The 26,528-nt window shown below is 49.1% G+C and overlaps 10 protein-coding genes across 10 annotated transcripts; 7 read left to right on the forward strand and 3 right to left on the reverse strand.

The window, feature by feature from the left end:
- Positions 1–61: 61 nt before the first annotated feature.
- GIQ15_06382 (uncharacterized protein) lies at positions 62–1,509 on the reverse strand (the record flags this gene model as incomplete). Its single annotated transcript, XM_033553799.1, has 2 exons — positions 62–605; positions 665–1,509. 2 exons carry the CDS (start codon positions 1,507–1,509, stop codon positions 62–64), a joined length of 1,389 nt encoding a protein of 462 aa, XP_033403314.1.
- Positions 1,510–2,466: 957 nt separating this feature from the next.
- GIQ15_06383 (uncharacterized protein) lies at positions 2,467–4,717 on the forward strand (the record flags this gene model as incomplete). The annotated part of the gene is made up of 5 exons (XM_033553800.1): positions 2,467–2,840; positions 3,219–3,901; positions 3,961–4,079; positions 4,151–4,536; positions 4,588–4,717. 5 exons carry the CDS (start codon positions 2,467–2,469, stop codon positions 4,715–4,717), a joined length of 1,692 nt encoding a protein of 563 aa, XP_033403315.1.
- A 1,075-nt stretch (positions 4,718–5,792) lies between these two features.
- GIQ15_06384 (lysophospholipase) lies at positions 5,793–7,630 on the forward strand (the record flags this gene model as incomplete). The annotated part of the gene is made up of 4 exons (XM_033553801.1): positions 5,793–6,766; positions 6,821–6,843; positions 6,914–7,185; positions 7,238–7,630. 4 exons carry the CDS (start codon positions 5,793–5,795, stop codon positions 7,628–7,630), a joined length of 1,662 nt encoding a protein of 553 aa, XP_033403316.1.
- A 1,085-nt stretch (positions 7,631–8,715) lies between these two features.
- On the forward strand, positions 8,716–11,512 carry GIQ15_06385 (nitrogen metabolite repression protein; the record flags this gene model as incomplete). The annotated part of the gene is made up of 4 exons (XM_033553802.1): positions 8,716–9,359; positions 9,419–9,805; positions 10,196–10,341; positions 10,431–11,512. The coding sequence occupies 4 exons, from the start codon at positions 8,716–8,718 to the stop codon at positions 11,510–11,512; spliced, it is 2,259 nt and encodes a 752-aa protein (XP_033403317.1).
- Positions 11,513–11,664: 152 nt separating this feature from the next.
- GIQ15_06386 (SNARE domain-containing protein) lies at positions 11,665–12,490 on the reverse strand (the record flags this gene model as incomplete). The annotated part of the gene is made up of 2 exons (XM_033553803.1): positions 11,665–12,370; positions 12,453–12,490. The coding sequence occupies 2 exons, from the start codon at positions 12,488–12,490 to the stop codon at positions 11,665–11,667; spliced, it is 744 nt and encodes a 247-aa protein (XP_033403318.1).
- Positions 12,491–12,801: 311 nt separating this feature from the next.
- GIQ15_06387 (uncharacterized protein) lies at positions 12,802–14,823 on the forward strand (the record flags this gene model as incomplete). Its single annotated transcript, XM_033553804.1, has 1 exon — positions 12,802–14,823. One exon carries the CDS (start codon positions 12,802–12,804, stop codon positions 14,821–14,823), a length of 2,022 nt encoding a protein of 673 aa, XP_033403319.1.
- A 4,076-nt stretch (positions 14,824–18,899) lies between these two features.
- Positions 18,900–20,990, forward strand: GIQ15_06388 (oligopeptide transporter; the record flags this gene model as incomplete). The annotated part of the gene is made up of 5 exons (XM_033553805.1): positions 18,900–19,173; positions 19,245–19,370; positions 19,433–19,655; positions 19,718–20,086; positions 20,159–20,990. 5 exons carry the CDS (start codon positions 18,900–18,902, stop codon positions 20,988–20,990), a joined length of 1,824 nt encoding a protein of 607 aa, XP_033403320.1.
- A 1,385-nt stretch (positions 20,991–22,375) lies between these two features.
- GIQ15_06389 (uncharacterized protein) lies at positions 22,376–23,481 on the forward strand (the record flags this gene model as incomplete). The annotated part of the gene is made up of 2 exons (XM_033553806.1): positions 22,376–22,490; positions 22,550–23,481. 2 exons carry the CDS (start codon positions 22,376–22,378, stop codon positions 23,479–23,481), a joined length of 1,047 nt encoding a protein of 348 aa, XP_033403321.1.
- A 232-nt stretch (positions 23,482–23,713) lies between these two features.
- Positions 23,714–24,522, reverse strand: GIQ15_06390 (uncharacterized protein; the record flags this gene model as incomplete). The annotated part of the gene is made up of 4 exons (XM_033553807.1): positions 23,714–23,940; positions 23,996–24,095; positions 24,162–24,292; positions 24,378–24,522. The coding sequence occupies 4 exons, from the start codon at positions 24,520–24,522 to the stop codon at positions 23,714–23,716; spliced, it is 603 nt and encodes a 200-aa protein (XP_033403322.1).
- An 898-nt stretch (positions 24,523–25,420) lies between these two features.
- Positions 25,421–26,098, forward strand: GIQ15_06391 (uncharacterized protein; the record flags this gene model as incomplete). Its single annotated transcript, XM_033553808.1, has 5 exons — positions 25,421–25,504; positions 25,560–25,661; positions 25,717–25,815; positions 25,870–25,971; positions 26,024–26,098. The coding sequence occupies 5 exons, from the start codon at positions 25,421–25,423 to the stop codon at positions 26,096–26,098; spliced, it is 462 nt and encodes a 153-aa protein (XP_033403323.1).
- Between the last annotated feature and the right edge of the window lie 430 nt (positions 26,099–26,528).

Raw genomic sequence — 26,528 nt, forward strand, 5'->3', positions numbered from 1 at the left:
CTCTTCCGGAGTAGCTATCTTCAAATGGATGCTGTGATGGCAATCCTAGAATAGCCAACTCCTAGAACTTCAATGCGGCAATGGAGACCAGAAGCTGAAGTGCCGCCAGGATGTTCGCTGCTCCCCCAACCAGTAACACAGCCCAGAAAGTGTACCATTGTAAAGGATTACGCCTGTCGCACCACAAATCAGTCAGCTTGCTAGGTCTCTGACGTGTATTGAACTGCTGGAGCCTGATCAACCGTGGTCCGAGCCTCGGGAAATCACCTCGAGAGCTATACACGTCACTTTGCTGGAGTTGACCTTCCATGGTCCGACAGGTGATTGGCCATATCTCGGATGGATAGCTTTGCAAAGTTGTGTCGTATGTCTTCCACCACCTACTGCCGCGCTCGTACTTGCATTCACAGAGATCCGAGAGCATTCTGTCCACCACTTGGTCTGCGGACGAGTTCTTCAACTTGCAGATTTCCTCACGTGCAACCTTCCTGGACTTGCCATCTTGTCCAAACAGAAGGCGGTAGGAGAGGATAATTTCTTGCGCTAGACTGACGCAGCACTGGTCTTTCTCCTCTGGGGACAAAGGGTCGAGTTGCTCATAAACACTATCATCGGTTAGCTGTAACGAAGTTAATAAGGGCCTGTACGAGGATTTGCACTATACCTTTGAATCACCGGGAAAACGTTGTCTCCATGGGTAGCAAGCAATGCGCAGAATGTGGGGAAGCGAAACAAGGACAGCCGACGATTAGCTGGATTGAACCGTAGATGCTCGCTGATGGTATCGGTCCATTGAATCGAGACGTGTCCAAAGTAGCGTAAAGAGTAGATGTTAAGGCTTGCCTCGTACAAGCTATCCGTTTCTCGAGGTCTCGATCTATCAACTATGCGTTCGCGGGACTGGCCACCCCAGTTTTGTGACTTGAATGCCCGAAAGATGGTCATGAGTGGCCGCTTACATCTGTCGTTCAGCCTGTTCGTAGAGGGGGTTGATGTCGATTTGACGCCGTTCGGCAGGAGGCATGCGAAATTCGACGGCACAGAATCTGTGAAGATCAACCTAGGCCGCATCGCTAGGCTTGACCAGCACAAAACCCCAAAAATGGCAATGTAAAGATAGGCCGTCTCCTGGGCTCTTATATGCGTTTTGGAGGCACCACTTCGCTCGTCGAGGCACTCTGCTATGTCGTCTATGCTGACTTCGGGTGATTCTGACTGTATCAACCGCAACACTGCAACACTCCAGTCCCAACAATCTGTAATCTCTTTGGTTTTTGTGCAGGATATCAATTCCCAGATCAAGCCAAAGGCTGGGTCCATCAGTGACGGGAAAGCGTCATGCTCTAAATAGTGGCAGTATGATTCGATCCCAGGGAAGCTGGTGAGAATTTCCGGCTTGACGTCGAATAGTAATTGGATAAATTCCAAGCGTCTATTGTAGGCAAATTTCCGGATAACCGAGTCCGCTTGTGTTTCTAAATCCTCTGATTTCTCGCGGGATAATGTCATTTTCTGAAGCAGTCGTTGCATTTTGGAGCCGTCCACGTTCAAACGACACTTGCGCCCAGTGTGACCTCTTCACGAGCAAAATAATAACTCCAAAAACAAAGCTGTCAAACTGAACAGAGTGTGTATGTTTGTTGTTCCCTTCAAGTCACGGCTGTGAACGCGAATATCATCCAAGGCCGTATACACGGAACGGATCCGGGGTATTTAACGTCACATAATGGGACATGTCCCTTCTATCTTTCTGTGCCAGTAATAGTTGAATGTGAGGCTGGCGGTTAAAAGATGGGGCTGATACATTGCAGGCCCTGCTGTCCTTTAGGAACGACCATTTGTATCTTCATTATCACTCTCCTCTCTAGGGTCGAGCAGCTGCCCTAGATGAGCGAAGACCAGTACATTATGAGGCGGATCCAACAGTCGCAGGGACGGCCATTTTGTGATCACAGCATTGATTGTGGTCTTTCGAGGTCTAGCAATGGGCCGAGTGTTTTTACGCGCCATCTTGCAGCCGCCGTGATTGTTATGCGTCCATTGAACCAAGGGCTTGGCGATAAAACCACCCTTACGGCGAATTGCTTGATAGCAGGCCCGTTGAATGTTTGATATCTGGTTCGTTAGGCCAATTTGGTGCTCGATATAGGCCAGTTTGATGCGCGGTTCGGCTTATGGTGCTGGAAGTAAATAACTCGGTAACTCATCACCATAGGGAAACGTCCAGGTCTAACATACCCAACGGTTATTTGCACTTCCCTATCAAATCCCTGCCAAGTTTGCTATATACCTGACAAAGACCTCGATAGAGGAGGGTTTAGCCGTTTTATTAGCACCGCAACCCTCCTCTGTGGACCCCAATCCATATCTACAGTAGAAAGTCCTCTCAGTTTAATGCTTCGAACCTGCGTTCTCCGACCTCTCTTGCATACTTGCACGCCCAAGACTACCTTTGCATCCTTGAGAATGACAACCCAGGCCCGGAATCAGGTCATCAACGCGCCATCAGACGAGGCTCCCCGCAACGCTACATCAGTCTTTCTCGCCGGCACCACCAGCAGAGTCGACGCTCGCGACTGGCGTGAGGTTATATGTACCGCACTCTCTGACACGCCCGTGACAATCTATAACCCCTACCGCGCTGATTGGGATAGCTCGTGGCGCGAGGACATCAATTTCGCTCCCTATCGCGAACAGGTGGAGTGGGAGCTCGAAAAGCAGGAGAGGGCCAACATTGTCGTTGTTTACTTCCACCCGTCTACCCAGGCACCGGTCAGCTTGCTCGAGTTCGGGCTCTGTGCGCGGACGCCAGGAAAGGCCATCGTTGTCTGTCCCGAGGGGTACTGGAAGAGGAGTAACGTTCAGATTGTGTGCAAGAGATATGGAGTTGAAATGGTAGACACTGTTGATGGACTGAGAGACGCGATTGCAAAGAGGCTGCCTGTTAGTTTGTGACTTTTTGGTCGAAGTCCTTTGAGGATAATCTATTGTAAATGGCATCTTGAGAGATAATACAAGTACGAACCCGATGCAACCTGCGCGTTGCTCACCGGACATCATTTCTACCAGCTTCCAGCGTATTAGTTCTTGAACCAGCCACCAGCCACCTGCTACTGTAGCCAACTCGTGGAAATGTTAACATCTTTATATCAAGTCGTCGAGTCGTTTTGACAAAAGGAGAGGATTATGTAACCGGATTAGTTGGCTTATATAAACAGGCGAGAGTATGCCCGGATAATCAACAGGCCGGATGAGCTCGAAAAATGTCAAGATCGCGCTTCAATGCTTCCATCCTCAACGATGTACCGTTCAATTCCGGCCCTCCTTGCGAAGAACAAGCAAGTGATCATAAAAGGGAGCGATGTTTCGTACCGGGTCCTCAAAACACTGGGGGACTACAACTTTCAGGCTTCAATTCAGGAAAATGAAAGCTCGCAGACCACTCCATCACAACCTAAAAGTGTAAATCCCTACAGCTTGGTGGTTATGAAGACAGGACTTACTCCCGCCCTATACCAGCGAGAATTGGATTTTTACAAATTAAATTGCATTCGCTCTTCCCCCTATATACAGCCGATTCGAGAGATCATCGATAATGAGGAGGACAGATGCATGGTATTCGATTCCATGGGCTGTCACCTTCCGGCAGCGAGGGAACAGATGTACGAACGGGGTCCTGTATTTATAGCAGCTCTAGCGAAGTCACTCCTCGAAGCCGTCAAGGTATTTTCAGATATGGACGGGAAGGGTCCCCATGTGCATACAGGTAAACCCCCACCAGAGTTAATCCAGTATACCATTGGACAAACTGACATCTCCCAAGATATCCAACCATATAATATTACCGTCTCAGATGCCAATGCATGGAATCTCTCGATTAAACTAGGAAACCTTTCAAGGAGTATGTCTTATTGCGTATTTCCCAGTTCCATTAAAACACCCCATGCTCATTTCCTATAGTGATTGCTTCTGGGAGTATCGCCCCCTTCCCAGTACAGAGGCGTTCGATTCGGGCTCCTGAGATTTGGAAAGGAGGGTTGGTCACACCCGCTTGTGACGTTTGGTCTGTTGGCGTTTGCGTGAGTTTCATAATATTATTATTGATTAACGTGGTTATCCTATTTTGATCCCTTATTAACCGATACTATAGCTAGCACAAGCCCTTATACCTCCAACCCGACCACTCTTTGGGAACCTGGACTTCGTCGGTCTTCGTGGGTTTGCTTATATTAAAGTAGATGAAGCTGCCTGGTGTATTGGCAAAATCATCCGGCTTCTTGGCCCTCTAAAACGAGACGAGTTACGAAAACATAAGGAAGAATTTGATCTTGCGGAGACCCTAGCGGAGAATGGGAGTTTCGAACTTGGCACTCTTGAAGAAGAGCTTGCTAAAATCGATCTTCCTCCAGATTGCATCGCGTTCATTCGATATCTTCTAGATACAGACCACACGACGAGGCCTACAGCGAAGGAAGCACTACGCCATCCGTGGCTTAAGATTGCGGATAAAAAGCCCCCAATATATGAAGCGTTTGGGTATGCCTAATCGCTCTCTTATACATAACCCCCTGACTACGGCTGCCTCAGACAAACGGAAGTCGACATCAACCCTGCTGGATTTACCGGGCAATTTGAAAGCCACACCTCGCACTGTATCATCATATCTCACACCCTTATCACCGAAATGTTCCTCCCCCAAATGACCTTACCCGAATAAACCCGATTGTATCATTAATAAGACTGGATATCATAGCTTTTCGCTTTTTGCAACAGCAGCCACCAGAACTGTGGAGCTGTTAATAAGAGACTTGAACAACAATATTGAAACCACTTGTACTTAGTTCATGTAGACACTAGGGTTTATGGATCAATAGACCTGTTATAATGGGCATGTTTCAGTGATGGATGTTCTCCCAATAGCTATAGCCTGGGGTAATCTTCATTACAAACTACTAAAATACTACAACGATATGGAGAAGAACGTTATACACACCCTCCACTAAGACAGCAAAACATAGCTAGTTGATCCTGCAACTAATTATAAAGGTCTAGAATTACTCATGCTTCTTCGATCCTACTTTTTCGATCCTACTTCTTCGCCATGTTCATCAAATGGGCATAACCCTAGCCGCCGGGAGCCGACGGACCAATCTGCTGATAGTCATAGTACATCTGAGGAACCCTTGAAAGACCACTAGAATAGTCTTCCAATGAATAATGATCCATGCCGCAACATGTCAAACGAACGCTGAACCTGGGCAATCCCGCGGCTGGCCACTTGGCGATGTGCGAGAAACTGTGCAAGGAACCTGGCAACAAACGCTCAGATGGCGTCGACAGCTTCCAGGGACAATTCTCCCAGGGCGCCCAGTCAGGGAGCTGGATTAATATATGAAATGCTACCGGAACCCCCTATGATAGAGGTCTGAACCCTCCTCCTATAGCTGTTCCGCGGGTTCCCAGAGGCTAACTATTAATAATTAGCTGGCTTGCTCTGCTCCACAAACCGTTCGCCAGAAAGTTCTTCCCATCGTGTTTCCAAGGCCTGAACCTATCAGAAATATCCGTTGCATCATCTGATTCTTTTTCCAGGTTCCTTTTTTTTCCTTGACCTTGTTCGTTTTTCTCTCTGGGTCGACGGTAGAGGAAAAAGCAGGTGTCAGGATGGGCTAAATCGACAATCATCCAGAGTCTGCCTTGTATTCTCTCCATTTCATCACATATCTTCAATCGCCGACGGACGACGGCTGTGCTTATCTCTTGAGATACATATAGCATCACTCTCTACGACCATGGCCGCGGACCAGGAGCAGGACCAGTTGCGGGCTTACGGGCTACGCCCCGAGTCGCGGGTTCTGATCATCATGACTGGGGGAACGATATGTATGCGTCCCTCGCCGTCAGGATTTATACCAGCCCGTGGATTCCAGCAGGCAGCTCTGGAGCCGTCCCCAACGTTCAACGATGGCTCCGAGCCAGGCGAGTTCGACGTTGTGGTCAACGCTTCCGGGGAGCGAGTTGGCCATCGCACCCTCCGCACCCCGATGAGCAGCTATAATGCTCGTGTGCGTTATGCAGTGTACGAATTCGAAGAATTGCTAGACAGCAGCTCCATCGATGCAAAGGGCTGGGCTCAGATCGCCAGGACGATTTCCTGGAACTACACGCTCTTCGACGCGTTTGTCGTGCTCCATGGCACAGATAGTTTGGCATATACCTGTTCTGCGCTGAGCTTCATGCTGCAAAACCTAGGCAAGCCGGTGATTCTGACGGGTAGCCAGACGCCAATGTTGCAGCTTCAGAACGATGCGGCTGATAACCTGCTTGGATCGCTGGTGATAGCAGGCCATTTTATGATTCCGGAAGTGTGCTTGTATTTCAACGGAAAGCTGTTCCGGGGCAACAGGACGACCAAAGTGGCTGCCAGTGAATTTGCGGCCTTTGCGTCTCCGAATGCACCGCCGCTGGCTACGACCTCCTCGATGAAGACAAATGTTTCGTGGGACCTGGTGCATAAGCCTAAGAATATAGAGCATTTCAGCATCCAGACGAACCTGGATACCACGCACGTTGCCTGTCTACGCATTTTCCCTGGCATACAGCCTGAGATGGTCGATTCCGTCCTTCGACTTTCCGGACTACGGGGACTGGTGCTGGAGACTTTTGGTGCCGGCAACGCGCCTGGCGGACAGGATAATCGCATGACCAAGGTGCTCGCAGATGCGATAAAACGAGGAATTGTTATCGTCAATGTTACTCAATGCATGTTTCCTCTCACTACTATACAATTCTTAATCAATTTGCTAACATACATGCATAGGTCTATCTGGAAGCGTGGCTCCAGTATATGCAACGGGAATGACACTATCCCGAGCTGGCGTCGTTGCTGGCGGTGATATGACGACCGAAGCAGCTCTTACCAAGCTCGCCTACCTGCTTGCAATGCACGATGCTACTCCTGAGTCTGTGGCGCGAGACATGTCCCTGTCCCTACGCGGAGAGCTATCAGACCACGGCCATCCTCTTTTCAGACACCCCGACGGTGCTCTACCCGATCGAATCAAGAGTCTCACCGCGCTAGGATACGCCATTTCTCACGGTGATCTAGGCCAGGTGACGGATATCATGCGAGGAGACCAGAAATGGCTCCTCAACGACGCCGACTATTCCGGCAACACCCCATTGGTATGTATCTCTACACTACTAGCTTCTTTCCATGCTAACCGATATCACTCAGCACTTGGCCGCCACGTCTCCAAACATCTCTATCCTACGCTACTTTCTTCTCCACGGTAGCTCAGTGCACATCCGAAACAACACCGGCAAGACACCGCTGTTTCTAGCGGCCAACGCCGGCACGGTCGACCATGTAGAACTACTACGCCGATCCGGAGCCCATCTACACGCCGACGAGCTCCCTGTAGCCGAACTACACGCTAAACAGAAGCCGGACATCTGGGCCTTGGCTGGCGTAGAGATCGAGTCCTCGACCAAGCAGAACGGCGAGAAAGCCGAGATTCTCAGGGTTGAAGCTGAGGCCGAGAGTAGACGGAGTTCTGGAACCAACACGCCCAACGGACACTGCAAGCAGGCTCTCACTGGCCTCTCTCCGGCTGCCGCGGGCGTGTGATGTGATGTATAAAAGAGAAAAAGGCAGTCCTTTCTTGCCTGGTTCGGCGTTTAGACGGTACTTTGTTCGCCCAGTTACAAACTTATACATAGCTGATAGACCTGACAATGCTGTTATCTGTCCTTAACTGCTCCCTAGCCCAGATACCAGCTGAGATCCTGGACCGGCTTCCCACGCTTGTAACCTGGGGATCTCCTTGCGCAACGGCGGCAGCTTATCAGGAACCATCCATGCCGTCTACCAGCTCGCCGTAGCCACTGAGCGTCAACTATAGCTCCAACTAATAGCTCCAACTAATAGTTCCAACTAATAGCATCAACTAATAGCATCCTGTAAAGATAACGGTCGAAGTATATATATTTTTGATTAGCCGAGGAACCCCTTTGCCCCACGAGGCAGCTGATCTCGAGCCAGCAGATATAGATAACATCTCTATCCTTTCTCTTCGTCGTCTTTGATATCGCAAGTCAGGTCTCTTTGGTTCTAGTCAGGTCTCTCTGGTTGCTGTATTGGATAAATTTATTGTTCGCTCCCCGCTTTTCTCAAATCTCCAACCTCCACATCGATATATATTTTTTATCTGGCGCAAAGAATCAACAGCAGCCAGGAAGACGCAGCGCATATATACTACGTCCACAGCTTGGATATACGCTCTCGCATCTCTCGTCTCGCCGGTTTGAACGCTTACATGGAGGATCCTGGGGTCTGGAACGCCGTTCAGCCACTATAACCCAGGATTCTAGCCCAGCTCCCGCAATACGATTCGCGCGGCCACCACGAAGATCAGGAGGCGTGAAGCGATTGATGAAGGTGTCTGGGACTCTGGATGCGAGATTGACAGCTGCTGGAGCCGAATCTCACCGTTAATTGACCCAGAGAGAAAAGAGGAGAGGATATATATATTACATCTACTGGTGAATACCCCTCAATGCCTGAGCGCAACGGACAGATTTCAACAACGCTCCGAACTCCCTGCTTCAGCTTGACTGTTGCCGTTGAAGAAGAAGTAGAACTACTGCTAACGATCGTACTGGCTAGACCGTCTTTGCTTTGTGCTCTCCCGCCAATCCCCAACCTACATCCGAATGCCACAGGCTAAAACCATTGCCATCGTTAATGCCACCGGCCGTCAAGCCGCGTCCCTCATCCGCGTCGCTGCGGCCGTCGGATACGCCGTGCGCGCGCAGGTGCATACTCTCGAAGGCGTAATCCCCGAAGAGCTCGGCAGTCTGCCCAACGTCACCCTCTTTCAGGGTGCGCTGCTTAACAATGTCGGGCTCATGAACACCCTTTTCGAGGGCGCCACACACGCCTTCATCAACACCACCTCGCAGGCTGGCGACGAGGTGGCGATCGGTCGCGCGCTGGCAGACGCCGCTAAACGAGCTGGCACCGTCCAGCATTATGTATACAGCAGCATGCCGGATCATTCGATCTATAACCCTGCGTGGATCAGTTTGCCGCTTTGGAGCTGCAAGTTTGCGGTGGAGAATTATGTGCGCCAGCTAGGGCTGCCGGCGACGTTTGTGTATGCGGGGATATATAATAACAACTTCACAAGCTTGCCGTATCCTCTGTTTTGTATGGAGCTGACGGCGGGTGGAGGGTTTGAGTGGCGGTCTCCGTTTCTGCCTGATATCCCTCTTCCGTGGCTAGATGCAGAGCATGATGTTGGACCTACAGTGCTGCAGCTGTTCAAGGACGGTCCGAAAAGATGGAATGGCGACAGGTTAGCTCTCACTGCCCGTTATCATCATCGTCATCCTCTTCTAACAAACTCTTACCTAGAATTGCGCTCGCTTTTGAAACACTCACGCCGCGCCAGGTATGCGCAGCCTTCACCCGCGCCCTCCAACGGCCGTGCAGATATATATGGTGTCCCAAAGTCGAGATCAAAGTCTCCATCCCTTCCGGCTACCGCGAACAGCTAGAAGGCATCGAGATCCTGTTTGGACAGATGAAAGCCCCATATTTCCCGAACCCAGAGTTCAACAATCCCCCCCAGCTGTCGAGCTCCGAGAAGATGATCTCGCTCGAACCTGGGCCGGACGGTGTTGTTCCGCTGCCTGTGGTGGAGGAGGCGCGTAGCCTGTGGGAAGGATGGAGGAGCATGGAGGAGTATGCGAGAGAGGCCTTCCCGGTAGAAGAGGAAGCCAATGGCCTGGACTGGATGCTGTGAGGATACCTAATAATGAAGAAGTCTTTGGTCCTCCTAGGTAGGAGCAGGAATAGCTACAATACGCCATATGACGGACGAGAAAAAGCAATAATCACACTATACAAGTACATATTAATAAAAAGTTATCTCTTATCTGTCTCCATTCCTCGTCTCTAGCTAATAATCTACCCATCTATACAGAGTATCAATTGATGCTATCCAATTGTTGATAGAGCTCGGAGTGCTGGGCCAAGCTAAGCTTAATAACCAGCAGGAAAATTTGTTTACCGTCATCCAGCATCCGCCTTTTCCACCTCCCCTTTGCCTCTGCAACTCACCAACTATCCATTGTCCATCAAGGAGCTCGCCGTTCATCTCTGCTCACGTACGCGACCCGCTGTGCAAAGGAAGAATACCATGGCAGACATCGGAGACGACCAGGTTCCGCTGCTCGAGAGGGTCGAGATGCCCGAGAAGCCTCAGTTCCCCAAGGAGCTCGAGCGCGAGATAACCCTGCTGCAGGATGAGTTTGCCGATGCCCAGATCGAGCACAGTAAGTGTTGTTCGGTTGCTTAGAATTAATCTTGATTTCTATTCTATTCTATTCATTATGGTGGCTAATGATGTGTGCGGTTTGATCAGTGCGTGTGGGCGTCAACCTCATGCGCCCGGTGTACGCCAAACGAAACGAGATGATCGCTTCCAAGCTGCAGGATCGCGATTTCTGGCCTCGTGTCTTCTCCAACTTGCCGGCTGAGGTGGACGAATTTATCCTTCCCTCCGACTCCGAGATCTTCAACACCTGTCTCAAGAATTTGAACATCGAGCGCATTGGCATCAATGAGAAGGGCGAGGGCGAACCACGATCTCTACGATTCACCTTCGAATTCGACGCGAGCGAAAATAACGTCTGGTTCGAGAATGCTAAGCTCGTCAAGGACTTCCACTGGCGTAGAGAGCTCAAGTTTACCGCTTCCGGTAAGCGCCGGGTTTGGGAAGGATTGGTCTCTGAGCCTGTGCGCATCCAGTGGAAGAAAGACATGGATCCTACTCATGGCCTGTTGGATGCTGCGTGCGACTTGGCGGATGCGGAGAAGGCCTTCCTTAAGAAGGAAAAGAAGGAGAAGTTGAGCGAGGACGAGCGCATGAACCTGCCTGAGTTCGAGAAATCGGTCGAAGTTGCCGCCAAGGTAGAGGCTGAGACTGGCCCTGATAACGAAGGAGAGGAAGACGGCGATGAGGATGACATTAGCCCTGCTGGGTTGAGCTTCTTCGCCTGGTTTGGATACCGTGGCGCAGACGTTTCCGAGAAAGAATCCCAGGCTGCCAGGAAAGAGGATAAGGAGACCACAGAGAAGATGCGCAAGGGTGAAAAAATTCCAGGAGAGGACGATGATGAAGAAGATGATGAAGATGAAGACGAGGAGGACTCTTTGGCTATTGCTGAAATCTTCCCTGACGGTCAAAACATCGCCATCGCTTTCGGTGAAGAGGTTTGGCCCGAAGCTCTTCAATGCTATGGTAAGCTCGCGTTCTCTTCTCTTTGGTATGTAGATTCAATCCCGCTAACGAAGGACATAGTTGATTCGTACATGGTTCCGGACGACTTTGACGATTTCGAGGATCTCGACGTTGAGGAGATGGAGGCCCTTATCGGAGAAGACGAGGAAGAAGAGAAGGAAGAGAAGGAAGACAGACCTCGCAAGAAAGCCAAGAAGGCCTAATCACACCGTTTATATCTGTCTTTTGTCTTTGCTTTCTTTTCATATCTCCAGGGGACGATGTGGTTGTATATTAGAGGATTAATACCAAAACTAAAAGGAGGATCAGGACCATAATCAATACCGCAATGCAGCAGCTCGACATGGAATCTATTTCATATTAGCCTTTGTTTCTTACTCGTGGGGGGAATAGATGACGACTCCTTACCTTCGTTCTTCTTGATTATATGTCCAACCCTCTTCACGCCATTTTGTAGCTTGCCTCCTACCCGATCAGCAAGAGTGTCAACATCCTTCAACATCTCAGACTGATCCTCTAATTCTCGACCCATATCATCAGCCTGTTGTCGTAAATTGACCACCGTCCTAAACACGCCATCAAGCTGCTGGTCCTGGTCCTGCATCATCTCGACCTGCCTCTGCTGCTCCATCTCAGAGTAATAATCGTCCCCTCGATCCTGTCCTCCCTCCTCATCTAGCAAATTATCAAACGTAGATGGCGGAGGGAGGCCAGATGCAGTACCAGAACCGTTCCCTCGTTTGCCAGCTGCTCCTCGATTCTCATGTACCGTCCGCTGCAGCTCTTCTCTCATCTCCTCGATCTCCTTGCCCACGTCATCTACTAGCTTTCGTCGCCGCTCCACCTCATCGAGCTCCAGGCCAAATCTGTACGGGTCATATTCAATAACTCGTACGCTCTCAACTAGATCTTTTAAGTCCGCGCTGAGATCCGCGACCGTTCCCTCGAGCTCCTCTCGGGCTTGGATGAGTTCCGGGTTCGACGGCGAGGTTGCGAGGGATCGGATGCGCTGGTATGAGGAGAATAGCGGCCGAGTTGTTGAGAGAGTAGATAGGATTTCTCTACATCAGATAGATTCTTGGTTAGATTCGTCTTTGATCGCAAATACATGCTCCGTTTGGGCGCGAGGTAGGGTTGGCATACGCTTGTACTTGGAGAAAGGGATCGGTATCGGAGTTCATGGTGGATACTCGAAGCGATAGATAAACGATCTATAAATGTCGGGTTTCGATGGAGAGGTATAGTGCTATTGCGGTTTTATTGATGCGCTGTCAACAGGCTGTCGAGTATTAATTGTTTATACGCGTTGATGACGATCGATGGTTTTTGGCCTCAGCCAGGATGAAAGTTTGGCTTCCATGGCCAAAAAATACTCATAAAAACCTCCAACATCTCTTCATGTCACCCATTTTAATACCATATTTCTCCCCGTTTTATGCATTAAATAGCCAGTTTTTCGGTTCAAGTCAAATAATATTCTACACATAAACCCATGATGCCCTCCAGACGGCCTCTCCCGCTCTCACCTGAGTGGACGTCGCCAGATGTCTATGTGGAATCGCTCCTATCATTCGCAACAAAATCAGAATTATTTAAAAATTTCTGCGGAGGCGTACATATATTAGATTTCCTTATCCGAGATCCTGACCTATACACCACTGTCATCCCCGAAGACTGGCGCGAGTTCTTTGCCCGCCATGAAATTTTAGATATACTGGATTTATTGATGAGAGAAGATATCACTCCGTTTTTAAATGCAGATATAAATATACGAGGAGAAGATAATGAGAATTTAAGCGATTCTTCTACTTGGAGAGACGGTCCACAACCGCCCAGGAGCCTGGTTGAATATATTCATACTATCAGACGGCACTCTCTCCTGAGAGATTTCGCGCCAGCCGATGAACAGCCAGATATCAATCGGCCTGTCGGCAAGAAACGCATTCCGTACCATGTCTTTATTGGAATGAAGCCAAAGAAATGCCACGAGGTAGAGAACTTTTCGAAATACGTTGCCTCCCTTACTGAGGACGTGGATCGCATTAGAGGAGCTTCTGGCGCCGGCAAGGAGAAAGTATCTCATATCGTGGATTTCGGATCAGGTCAGAATTATCTGGGCAGGGCTCTGGTCGGTCCGCCTTATAACCAGCATGTCATTGCTATTGAACGGCGGCATAATGACATTGCTAGCGCGAAGAGGAAGGATATCAGGGCAAAGGTGACGGAGAAGACTATAGTTATGAGGAATAAAAAGGAGCATAGAGCAAAGAAACGAGCTGCTGCGCTAGCGAATGGCTCTGAGCCTACGTCTACGACCGTAGTTGAGAGCGAGATCATTATTGATTCACCAGCCCCTGAAACGGACGGAAGAGAAGCCAGCCAGGCTGATTTGGCAACAATAGTTCTTGTTGCTGATGCGGAACCCGATACTAAGTCTGGTGAAAAGGCTACTACTACAAAGTCGGATGGCCCTAAAGGTTCGCTGGATTATGTTGAGCATGAAATCCAAGATGGATACCTAGAACCTATCATCAAACACATCATCAGGACGCCCGGAAACAGCCCAGAACATGAGAGTATCTCTGCCAACGGCTCCTCTCCTCCCGATTCAGTGGTTACGCCTACGCCTACTTCGGAATTGTCACCATCACGGGTCATGGTTGTGTCGCTTCACTCCTGCGGCAACCTGGTGCACCACGGCATCAAATCACTCGTCTTGAACCCTTCGGTCGTCGCCATCGCTATGATCGGGTGTTGCTATAACCTGATGACAGAACGGCTTGGCCCTGCAACGTATAAGATACCCTCACTAAGGCTGCCCAATTCTCGCCTAGAACGGACATCCAGTTCCTGTGACCCACACGGTTTCCCAATGTCGAGCCATTTCGAAAATTATACCCATGAAAACGGTGACGGGATCCGACTGAACATCACCGCTCGGATGATGGCCGTCCAAGCTCCGTATAACTGGAGCAAGGATGATAGCGAAGCATTCTTCACGCGCCACTTTTTCCGCGCATTGCTGCAGCGGGTGCTAGTCGACTATGGAATTGTTCCAGTTCCAGGGAAAACGAGCTCTGGTGACACCACGCCTGGAGAAGGACGGGACGAGCCAGAGCCCGGAGTTCTCCAAGACACAGAGATACCCGGCTGTCCACTCATCGTGGGATCACTGCGGAAATCTGCATTTCTGTCCTTCACGGCATATGCACGAGCGGCAGTGGCGAAATTGGTGCACGATCCTCTACATGGCAGTGCGATCAAGGAGCGCGTTGAGTGTCTCACTGACGCTACACTGGAGGAGTATGTTACTCAGTATCAGTCGGCGAAGAAGAACCTAAGCGTAGTCTGGAGCCTTATGGCGTTCAGTGCTTCGGTCGTCGAGTCGATGATCGTAACTGATCGCTGGCTGTATCTTCGGGAGCAGGAGGCCGTGAAGGATGCTTGGGTTGAGCCTGTGTTTGAGTATTCACAAAGTCCGAGGAATCTTGTTGTTGTTGGCGTTAAAAAGTAAGACCGTCTTGTCCAATTCCTATGCTAATAGAATAGAATAGAGCTGTTATAGCAATAAAGGTACAACATGATCATATGAGCTGCTTTGTTCCAATATTGCACTACCTATCATTATCCCGTAGACAGAACGAACAACACATCAAGAGCCACCGAAGGCGAGCTCCGTCGATGTGCAGCGGTGGATCGATGGCAGGATCTGGCGTTATCATGGCGAAATAAACGAAATAGACGAAATAAATGAAAAAAGCCGAAAAAACGTCTGATCATGTGATGGAAGGGTGGTCCCAAAGAAGAAATCTGAACGACAACTGGCGAAACATCAAAGATAGGGCGTCGTTCCACTTCATTCTGAGCGGACAAGGGCGTTCGGGGCTGGAGGCCGATAGCTAGCTAGTTCAGTTTCGACTTCGGAAGCACAGAGAGATAACTACTACAGCCACTGACGGGTTAGTATGCACAATTCCTGTGGAGATCACATCAACCCCTGCCGCTAGCCTGATGATATGGCGGGCAAATTGTTCTCGAAAATCTTCGCTTCTTGGCCCTGAAAATCGAATGGTGACAAAGGCGTGGTAATAAGTCCTGCGCTAAGCGTATCGCCGTGCCAACCTTCTCTAACCAGGGTATTTCGCGGAGCAAAGGGCTTGCCTGAGGTGAAAAAAATTCGCTGGGACAGCCGGGGCGCCGGAGGATGGGTGATAGCGCGTTGGGACGCATGAAGGGAGGCTACCTCTGAAAGGTCAATTTATTACCTGATAGAATTGAACTGACCATGATCGAGTAGGCTCAGATTGCGGAGCAGGGGAAGTCAAAAGATTAGCCTGGACGGTTTCCACCGTTGTGGTCGGATGGGTTTCAAAGACATTTCTCCCGATAGGGGTCCGGGTATTTGGTGCAGCCAACCCTTGTTCCCTCCTTTTCTCCTCACGGGTATGGAGTCCAGGTCGGGCTGAGATGCGGGGAACCCTAGCTGGAGGGTATCATGGTGGTGCATTTGTCCGAACCAAGGAGGCAGTTCGCGCCAAAGCTGGAGAAATTCTGGCACACTTGGTTTTAGCAGTCCTGCTCTGCCATGATGTGATGCCTTAGTAGACAGCAGGCCAATAAAGGCAGAAGAAAGCAGCCTTCACGTGGACTGATATGAGGTACATATCTTAGTGCGCCTCGAGGGTTTCTAGAATACGGCCATTTTATTCGCACTCGGTTCTTAAATCTTCCAAGCAACGATCGCCGTCTCCTCCGGAGTATAACCGCTGATACTAATTATAAGCACCTTCCATGCGGCTTCCTTAAACAGCGAAAGGAGCAGGTCAAAGAGCTGTCGGGTCGGGAGCTGGTCAGGGCCTCAACATTGAGACTGTATCGATATCTCAAGTGTTTGTTGGTTGGTTGGTCTAGAGCCAGGTTATATGCTCTTTGACTACACCACCCTTCCAGGATGTGCGCGCGAATGGGTGTCAAAGCAAACACGGCGTCGATGATTCAAATTACATAACGGCCCTGATAACTTTACATGGGAGGGACACGGAAATTTGACAACGGGGTAACTGGTTGATATCTGAACTCTCACATTTATTATTACGAGTCAGTTTTTAACCAGTTGAAATGGTGCAGCGCTATGACTTGGCAAGGCTTCTCGACGGAAGGCAGATATTCTCGTGCATGCATGCCAGCCATGCTATCGCATCGTTTTCCATACTTACATACAACTGCTTTTGCGAGTCCGGGGATCTCACTATACTTAGCCTAGCTTCGGCGCCAAGCGAGGTAGGGTATCATCGCGTTGCAAGGGCCCTGCTCTAAGCCCCCCGGACAGATCCTCAGCCGCGGGACACCACGTCGCACCACGACCTCTCTTTGTCCACCCTAAGCCATATATCGAACCAACCGACACGCGACGCAGTCCGAGGGGTATTTGTCAACGTGAGATGCAGGAGACTATTACCAATTCTGCCCGCTGTTCACCCTGGTGCCTATGCGTCGAAGCTTCGGTAGTCACCCGGAGATGATTTTTTGACGTGGCGTTCTTACCCGGTTCTGGGCAGTCAGCGCCTCGCGTCAGGCTAGGGTCAAATTAGTCTAGGATAGTGCTGTGGGCATTGGCTTGTCCCTTGACTGGGACCACGCACTAATTAATTGAAACCAACCGGTTGGTCGTATCTACGAACCCTATCTCAACTCTCAACTCTCAACTTTCTCCTGCTGCCGTGTCACGTGGAGCAAATCAAGGGAGGGTACAACGGTCTCTGGCGGCTGCGTGACCTTCCTCAGGGCTACCCCAGAATGCCCACGCTGGTCCGACTGGGGATGGAGGATGCCAGCCAATGATGGGCAATGAACGGTATTCCCAGTTGTTGGGACGACCTCAGTTGACCATGCCCTGGACTGTCACGAACGAGGTGGGAAGTTTTCCATTCTTAAATTCCGCCACCCTCAATATTTTCGTGCAGTGGTCTGTACGCCCAGCTTACATGTCCGGGTTCATCCGTATATCAAGGCCTTGGCCGTTCTTGGACAGAGACAAACAGCGAACTTGGCCATGGAACGGATTTTCTTCGTCATGATGCTGCCCAGCAAACGCCCAGAAAGGCTCCATTACTTTTTAGTGACCAGGATATTGGCCCCTGTAGATATACTTGTGGAGAATTTCCGACTTCAAATCGCCCTTATCACTTCAATCGTGACCGTCAAATAAGCGAAATGTCGCAAGGGTCGACTTTGCGCTGTCCGCCCGATCAGAGGAACCCACGTCGAATCTCGTCCAGATTTGCTCCTCTTATCTTACTGTCGACCAGGGGTCCCCCGTAACCACCCAAAACTCTGGCGGTTATCAACTCGCCCGTTCGTATCCAATCAGGCCAGGGTCCGCTCTGGGGAAAGAAGGGAGAGCAAGGGGCAACCTAGGGGTTGGATATGGAGACCCCAAAGCGACATGGGTGTCTATATTATACGTTTTAATAATACTCCGGACACCAACAGCATGCACTTAAGACAAGTTGACTGGTTGTGATTAGTTGGCAATCTTTTCTGCAAGTAATTCGCCCTAGGACAAAAGCGGGAGGAGATTCGCTTCTGCCAATATCATTACAACATAGAAATGGCACAAGAAAAGTCGCACCCTCACATGCGCGCCTGGAAGCCCAACCCGGGGGGTGCTCCGCGCGCAGCGCTCTAGGGCACGCCGTAGGGAGGCGTCGGAGCTGTAGGGCAAAGTTTTCCATCTACGCCCGCTGCGTCCGCTATTCAGGTTCAATTTCACGTGTCTGCCGCATCAAAGGAGCACTCAGTTTTAAAATAGAAATTAAAACGAACCTAACAAGAAGGCTCCGGACACGGTCCTGCCAATCCAATTTCCGAATAAGCATATAGGACGAAGAGGCTCTAGCGATGGCGGTGGTGGCACAGAGTTTGGCCATTTTCCCGCTGTCAAATGAGTGCTCAGATATCGAACAAGCACCTTGTGCTTCCTGCGCTAATGTGCCACTATCCTCGGGATCTATATGTGCGTTAAAGTGGGAGTGACTTCCTCTCTTCTCTCGAAGGTTTCCCCCGACACGCTCCACACGGGGCCCCCGTTGCAACCCCCCAAGCCAACATGGATGAGAAGACAAGGTCCTTGATGCGAGCTACCCCAGCTCCTCCTCGCCAAATCAACGGGTTTGAACCCCCAATTTAGTGGCGACCGTGATATGGCGAATAGTCTGGAAGGGCCAAGCCAGCGGAAGAAGCAAAAAAAGCATGGGATACGTCCAACCCTCGCTTTTGTTTATCTCGTTCGCTGCTGCTTTGGGGGTAGCGTGCCTCCTCCCTGTCCCTCCTCCAGGCTCAAGCAACTCAACAATCCCACACCATAGCATACTCTGTTCTCCACGGTTACAAGCGGGGCGCGTGTGTGACTCTCGCTGACTTCATGGTCCCTTGCACCATGTGGTGCCTACATATAGAGAGGGACGTTTCCCCATTGCCAGATGCTCCGGGGATTTTTCAGTTCTGGTCTTGCTTGTGCCACTCGAACCTGTCCTCAGCCAAACCTCAATTGAAGAGCAACGGTCGATTCACGGCCCGATATCTGTGACGATGACTGCTCCCGCGGGCCTTGAGGTGGATGGTCGCGAAAGCCCCAAATACGCTTCTGCCCTTGATGAGAAGGAGATCTCCGCCGTTCAAGCCATCGCTGCCAATGGCGCCCACGACAGTGACGATGATGCCACTGGCCTTCGCAAGGAACTTCCCACCGACGAGGAAGTAGCAACATTGCGCCGTGTCGCTGACCACCTCCCATGGATCGCATTCAGTATTGCTTTTGTCGAATTGTGCGAGCGATTCTCGTACTACGGAACCACTGTTGTCTGTATGTAGTCCGGTCACGGCCCGTTTCAATGCACCTCAATACCGCAGTTTACTAACCATTGTGGTCGATAGTTGCCAACTTCATTAAACAGAAGCTTCCACCAGGCTCGACCACAGGCTCTATTGCGGGTCTTCCAGACGGCTCTCTCCCAGGTGCTCTGGGCCTGGGCCAGAGAGCATCCACTGGCATTATTCTCTGTACGTGTCCTACCCTATCAGAAAGAGCATAGACATGGGCAATACTAATATTGTCTATTTAGTCAACCAATTCTGGGCCTACATTATGCCCCTAGTCGGTGCCTACCTTGCCGAGGAGCATTTTGGACGCTTTAGAACCATCATGTACTCTCTTTGTGCCGCTCTTATTGGACATCTTATCCTCATTATTTCCGCCATTCCTCCAGTGATCAAGAATCCAAATGGCGCCATTGCTTGCTTCATCATCGGACTTATTATCATGGGTGTGGGAACTGGTGGCTTCAAGTATGCAGTGATCCTGTACCAAAAATCGCAAAATACCCCCTTCGCTAACAAAGCTATTATAGATCCAACATTTCCCCTCTTATTGCTGAGCAATACAGAGAGTCTCAGATGTATATCAGGACTGAAAAGAGCGGAGAACGAGTTATCGTTGACCCTGCTGCCACAGTTGCCCGTATTTTCATGTGGTTCTACCTCATGATCAACGTGGGTTCGCTCGCTGGTCAGCTTGTCACGCCATTTGCTGAGCAAAAGGTTGGATTCTGGCTGTCTTTCGTTCTCCCAACGGTTATGTTCTGCTTCTGCCCAGCAGTTCTGTTCTTCTGCCGCAAGAGATACCACCTCACCAAGCCTGGTGGCTCCATTTACTACAAAGCCATTAAGTTGATTGGCCTTGTTACCAAGGGCAAATGGTCTTTGAACCCCTTCCAAACGTAAGTACACTTGGACTTTCGGTGCCCTACACCCCTTTGCTTTGTGGTTTACTAACTCGATTATTTAAACAGTTCCCGCAACTTCAAACAGCCCGGCATTTGGGATGCTGCTAAGCCAAGCAACATTGCTAACAAGCCATCCTGGATGACTTTCGATGACGCTTGGGTTGATGAAGTTCGTCGTGGTATCTTGGCCTGTTCGGTCTTCCTGTGGTACCCTCTCTTCTGGCTCGCTTACAACCAAGGAACCACCAATCTTACTGTCCAAGCTGGTACTTTGGCACGTAACGGTGTACCAAACGACATCATCAACAACCTCAACCCTCTCACCCTGATCATCGCTATCCCCATCATGGACAGAGTCGTCTACCCCGGAATCCGAAAACTGGGACTTAAGTTCACTCCCGTCAAACGTATCGCCTTTGGATTCTTCATCGCTAGTTTGGCCATGATGACCTCCACGATCACCCAGTACTATATCTACAAGACCAACCCCTGTGGCAAAATGGCCAACCACTGCGCTGAAGAATTCCACAAGTTCTCTCCCATCAGCGTTTGGGTTCAGGCTCCAGCCTACTGTCTCGGTGGTATCTCCGAAATCTTCGCATCCGTCACCTCCCTTGAATTTTCCTTCACGAAGGCCCCAAGAAACATGCGATCTTTGGTCACTGCTTTCGCACTCTTCATGAACGCACTCTCCTCTGCCCTCGGACAGGCCATGGTTGGTCTTTCGGAAGACCCTCTTCTCGAGTGGAACTACGGTGTTACAGCCGTCCTCGCCTTCCTCGGTGGAGTTGGTTTCTGGTTTACCAACCGCCACATTGATGCGCAGGAAGATGATCTCAACCAACTTGCTGAGGCAGATTTCCATGGCAACACTAATGATTTGGAGAAAGCAACATAAGAGAATATGTTATTGCCCTGAAAATAAAAATTAGAGGCAACTTTCCCCTTCTGTTTATATATAGCCATCATGCCCACGCCACTCAAGAGTGGTTTCATAGCTACTAATTAACTTCGTACCATTTATCTGCTTGTTTATCTATACCTCGATGTAAACTCATTTCCTTTTGAAGAGAGCAAAGCTGACTTGTTCATATCTATAACCACCCTCGATAGCTTGATGTAGCTTTTGTCATGCGTTGTCAGTTAACCGTCCGCCCGTCCATATCGTGATACCCCGAAGTTAGGATCTTGAATTCCATAATGTTGCTGTCCTAGAGTAAGATTTACTCTTTTCTAAACGTACTATTGAACATCCCATTCTAAATAACTAATGACATAAAGTCATCAAAACCTAGTAACTCTATGATCCAATATAGTGTTAACGGATGTCTCACACCATAGTATATACCCCAACTTCTCATATCTTTATGAAGCCACGTGAAATTCTAATTAGAGTGCATCAGGTTTCCCGGATCTCTTCTCGTATTTGCGTTCCCTTGCTGTTGCATGGACTGTGGATGTGCTGGTGGCAGGGATCTTGACAGAGTACTGCATGGGAATTCTGGTTTTATCCCGACAAAAACCGCCATTTCACCGTACCATCCCATCCACGATAGTGAGTTACCTATTGGATACGATTATACGTGGTAAGGAGCATGAACAGAACCCCATACGAAGGATCTATATACCGTTCATTTTCGGGTTGTGTGTTCATTAATCAGAAATATATCTGGTTAGGGATACTCCATGATGGAGGAAATCATTGCCCGATGCTCCCTTTATATCTGCACATCTATCTCCACGGGTCCCAGGGTGCATGACCTCCGCCCCCAGCATGCTACTTATAGACAGAAGGATTAGTTCGGGCATGATATCACAGGTTGTACACGAGGAGAGAAATCGTGTCATGTCAGAGAAAGGAGGGGAGGTGGGGAGGAAGGATTCCAACTCATGCAGAGCCATTTCCTAGCACTTGACTGGCCTCTGAACGGGTTTGCCTAACCTTGCTGAGTATTCTATACCCGTTTTTAAAGGTGGCACAAGCATCGTGAGCGGCTTTCAGTCATAGCCTAACGAGGGTATATCAACTGGTACGCTTGGCGAAGGATGCGGTTTGAGGATTAGGGTAGCAACTGATATATTTACGGGGATAAATGCATACTATACGTATGCTTTTGCGCCTTGGTTGATCGATCTAGGCAATCCGGCGGACACAAGATCCGGCCGTTCTGTAACCTATATAGAAATTGAGCCATCGCAATGAATGAGATATCTATACTATGTGCTACATTGCCACGCTCATATTATCGCATTTTATGTTCAAACTTGGCAGTAAAACAAATAATGGAGCAATCGCCACATTTCGATAAACAGCAAAGTGAAGAGGGATTGACCCAAAGAGAACTCGAGATTAAAGAGCGTCGCCGTCGTCAGAATCGCATTGCTCAAAGGAACCACCGTATACTTACCTGACCTAATTTGCTGTCAAGGACTTCGCCTTGCTCACCATCTCGTTAGGGAAAAGAAAATATCAACTCGGTGGAAACCAGAACGAAAATTCATGTCAACGCCGCACAGAGGAGACCGGTGTCGACTTACAGGCTTGCGTTACAAGCAAAATTGCCCAGCAGAGTCTAGAATGCTGGCTCAATGCTCTGGGCCTGGTTTCCCTCGAACAGCTCGTACCTCCCAGTCCGTCGACGTTGGTTAATACCCCTAGTCCTCACGAGGAACATACGTCGTACCCGTCTCCCTCGCAGAGCTTGAGCCCATCCGATTCATCTATCAGCCTAGAACAGCCCTTTATTACCAAAGATACTTGCATCATGGATGCAGGCCCTGCTGCTGTACCAGTCGAAGGTGATCTTTCTCGGGTGTCTAGAATATCTGCAGATCCACAGTTCTTGGAAGCAAATCTTGCTCTAACACCATCGTCGGAGCCACACAAGCCCTACGGAAAATATTTGCAGGAGATGGCACCCGGGTTCGACCTCGGCGTTTCTAGACGGCCCTCTGGAGGGACGGCAGGTGTATCTAGCCCGTCTGGCAAGATAGAATCCCATGCTGAGAATATTGACGACAAAATTGATAGGCTTAGAGATATCTTGGGACGGCCGAACGTTGAGGAGCGCAGTAGTGAGATAGAAGGGAAAACAGCCCTCCACCTATCCGCAGAGAGAGGTCATGCCGGCACCGTGTGGTGTCTCATCCAATGCGGATCCGATACTAGCAAACGGGACATATACGGAGCGACAGCATTGCACTATGCTGCTAGAATGGGGTATGTGTATGTTATGAGGACCCTCCTAGAGAATGGCGCAGACGGCAGCGCCAAAGACCTGCAGGGCCGCACACCTCTACATATGGCGGCCGAGAGTGGGCATGAAGAGGCCGTCCGGCTCCTAGTAAGGGTTGGTATCGATGTTGATATTCAAGTTCAAGCAATATAACTAGGAGCCTCTGTAGCCTTGACAAAGAGAATGCCAGCGTCGTTGTTGACAATTATTCGGAGAACAAGTGATGACTAAGCAGACAACCAAACTTCGACGTCAGTTCAACTTTTTGCCCCTGACAAGACGAACGATAGCAAGTTGATTCTAGATGAAGTGCTATACGAGCTATTGGTGACTTCGCTACATATATCGTTGCAGGCATTTATGCTTAAGAATTATATGGATGACATCAAGGTATCACTTTCAACACAATGTCGCCAGGCCGCTCCTCGACTTTGTTGAAACCAACCGGTACCTGCGCCTTCTTTGCCCAATCTCGGATTTGCTCAAAATTTTTACACTTGTGCTTAGTGTTAAAGTCAACAAATGGACCTATTCCTCGCACGAACCACTGCCCGAAGACTCCAGTATCTGCAGTGCACATGATCTGCTGGCGCAACATATCAAGGCAATGTTCTATTGTTGTTTGATTAGCTTTGAAGGGGTATCCCATATGTCAACCATCACGTACCAGCATGAAGTTTGAGAATATCTTCGGTATTCTTAAATGCGCCCTCCCCTTTCTTCATGTAGTGGTCATAGCTATAGTACGAAACTTGGCGGAGCATATCCTTTATATGGTCAGCTTAGAGCATATCGAGAACGCAAAGGAAGCACCGTGGCAATAATTGACTCACAAGGCAGTGAAGATGGTGAAAAACTTCAACATTTACGAGGTAGCCACCCCCTTGTTCTCTGGCCCTTTTCACCTGGCCTTTCTTGATTCCATACTTCTCCCCTGCATCCTCGGGGAGAGCAATGGACCTATCTATATTTACTGTCAGCAATCGTGCCTATAGGTCACTGCTATCCCATCCACTTCGTCGAAGTTGATAAAGGGGATTATATCATACGGTGCACGCCAAGGTCGTCCCAGGCTTGATCAACTTCTGGCCCGACGAACTTGCGATAAACCGAATCGCCATAAAATGAACCATTGAAGGGGACAGTCTCGTATGATATATCGATGTCATTGGAGGCCAGTGGTGCTACATGCATAGACAAGACTTCGTTAGCTATGATTTCTACCGCGAGAACATGCATATTTTTTGGCTTGAATACATACGGTATTGTGAGGTATAGTCACTGCAGATCTTGTCGAGATTCCAACCCTTATATTGCTCGGATAATAATATGATGTTGCAAAAGATTGAAGTGCCAAACACAAGAAACAGCACGGTGATGAGGATGGTTGGCCTGCATCTTCGATATGGACTGGCGCTCTTGTGCAGTGGATTGTGGCCCTCATACCCCTTCAAAAGGGTACCATGTTCCTCTTCGTCTATTGATAACCGAGTATTATCCGTGTTAGTGACGCTGGACATCTCCCTTAATTTTTAGATGATATGCTTAACAAAAGGCCCAATTCGCAAGAATCAACAGGCTTATCAATTGCGCTGTTGGCCTTTTCATTATTCTCTGGCAATCTCTGGGGGAGGCCTCAATCGAGCTTGCGGCGAAGGATTACTAGTCACCATGCTGACATTAACCTTGTTAACTTTAAGTAGTTATGCTGACATCGGAAATGCCTGCACCGAGATATAAGATGTACGAGAATGGGGTTAACCCCGCGTTCAAACGAGGAAGGATTTAGAAACCTGTCATTTAATGGCAAGGTATAGGGCGGCATGGATCCTAGAATGTAACGTTGCTGACCTTGCTGACAGTAGACGTGCAGTCACATATGGCTAGTAGAAAATACCTCCCTCTCAGGATGACTTTAACAGCAATTGAAGCTGGCCGCCTCTTTACTAGATAAACAGAGCTTAAAACATCACTGCGATCTGCGAAATACCTCCCGCAGCTTTGATAACGGATTAGTTTGCCTTATCCATCCAACACAACCCCAATCCTAGCTATTTAATTAGCGAAAACCCGAACTAAAACGATAGCCACGATGAAGTTGCTCATTTCTTGCGCAGTGGTTATTGCCGCTGCCGTTGTTTATGCAGCTCCTATTGCCGAGGAGGCTACTGATAAGGTATAACGTGAATGGTAATGGTTTCACTGCGCACAGCTTATAAATATGTCTATAGGGGGCTGTCCAGAAAGGTGCCGGGTACTGGGTGTATGGTATTCCCCCAGCGGAAGCCGATGAGGACTATAAGATGAAGAGAGATGACACCGAGGTTGAGAGGGTATAGTAATAATAAAATTCGTTTGACTGAATATCGCTAATCAATATGTGTATAGAATGTTCAGAAGGGTGCCGGGTACTGGGTGTATGGTATCCCACCAGCGGAAGCTGACGGGGACTACAAGGAGAAGAGAGATGAGTCTGAGGTCAAGAAGGTATAGCAATAATAACATTTTTTTTGATCGAATATCACTAATAAATAGTTATAGAGAGCTGTCTGGCAAGGAGGCCAGTACTGGGCATATGGTATTCCCCCAGCGGAAGCTGACGAGGACTACAAGGAGAAGAGAGATGAGTCTGAAGTCGAGAAGGTATAGGATTGATACCATCAGTTTTACCGAATATCACTAATAAAGACTATAGAGAGCTGTTTGGCAAGGAGGCCAGTACTGGGCGTATGACGTTCCCCCAGCGGAAGCCGATGAAGAGTACGAGTAAACATATCTGGCGAAACCCTGGTGGAAGGTAAGAATTTAACAAAGCCTTCAAGCCGTTAAACATACCGAATTTCTAATTAATTAGATAGTGACTCAGAACAGGTATATACCTACGAAGTTGGTTGGATGGGGCGATACTTTTAACGACTTCAAATATCTTTTCAAATTTGATGCATTTTCCTCTTGAAATACTTCCGGAGAGGATTTTGTATAGTTAAAGGGCTGTTAGTGCTACAAGAAATTATGTTACTCCGGCTGAGTCTCAGTATCACGTATAGAGCAGGTTTGATGCCAATGGTATTGATGAAAAATACTCCCTTAGTTATTGTTATATGCCATTTCCAATAGGTAGACGTGATAAGCAAGACCTAAAGGTTTCTATTACTGTTCTCCAAAGGGTTCATATTTTCTTTTATGATGTTTCGCCGTGC

This window comes from Arthroderma uncinatum, assembly GCF_011692745.1.
Source record: "Arthroderma uncinatum strain CBS 119779 chromosome Unknown scaffold5, whole genome shotgun sequence".
NCBI lineage: Eukaryota > Fungi > Ascomycota > Eurotiomycetes > Onygenales > Arthrodermataceae > Arthroderma > Arthroderma uncinatum.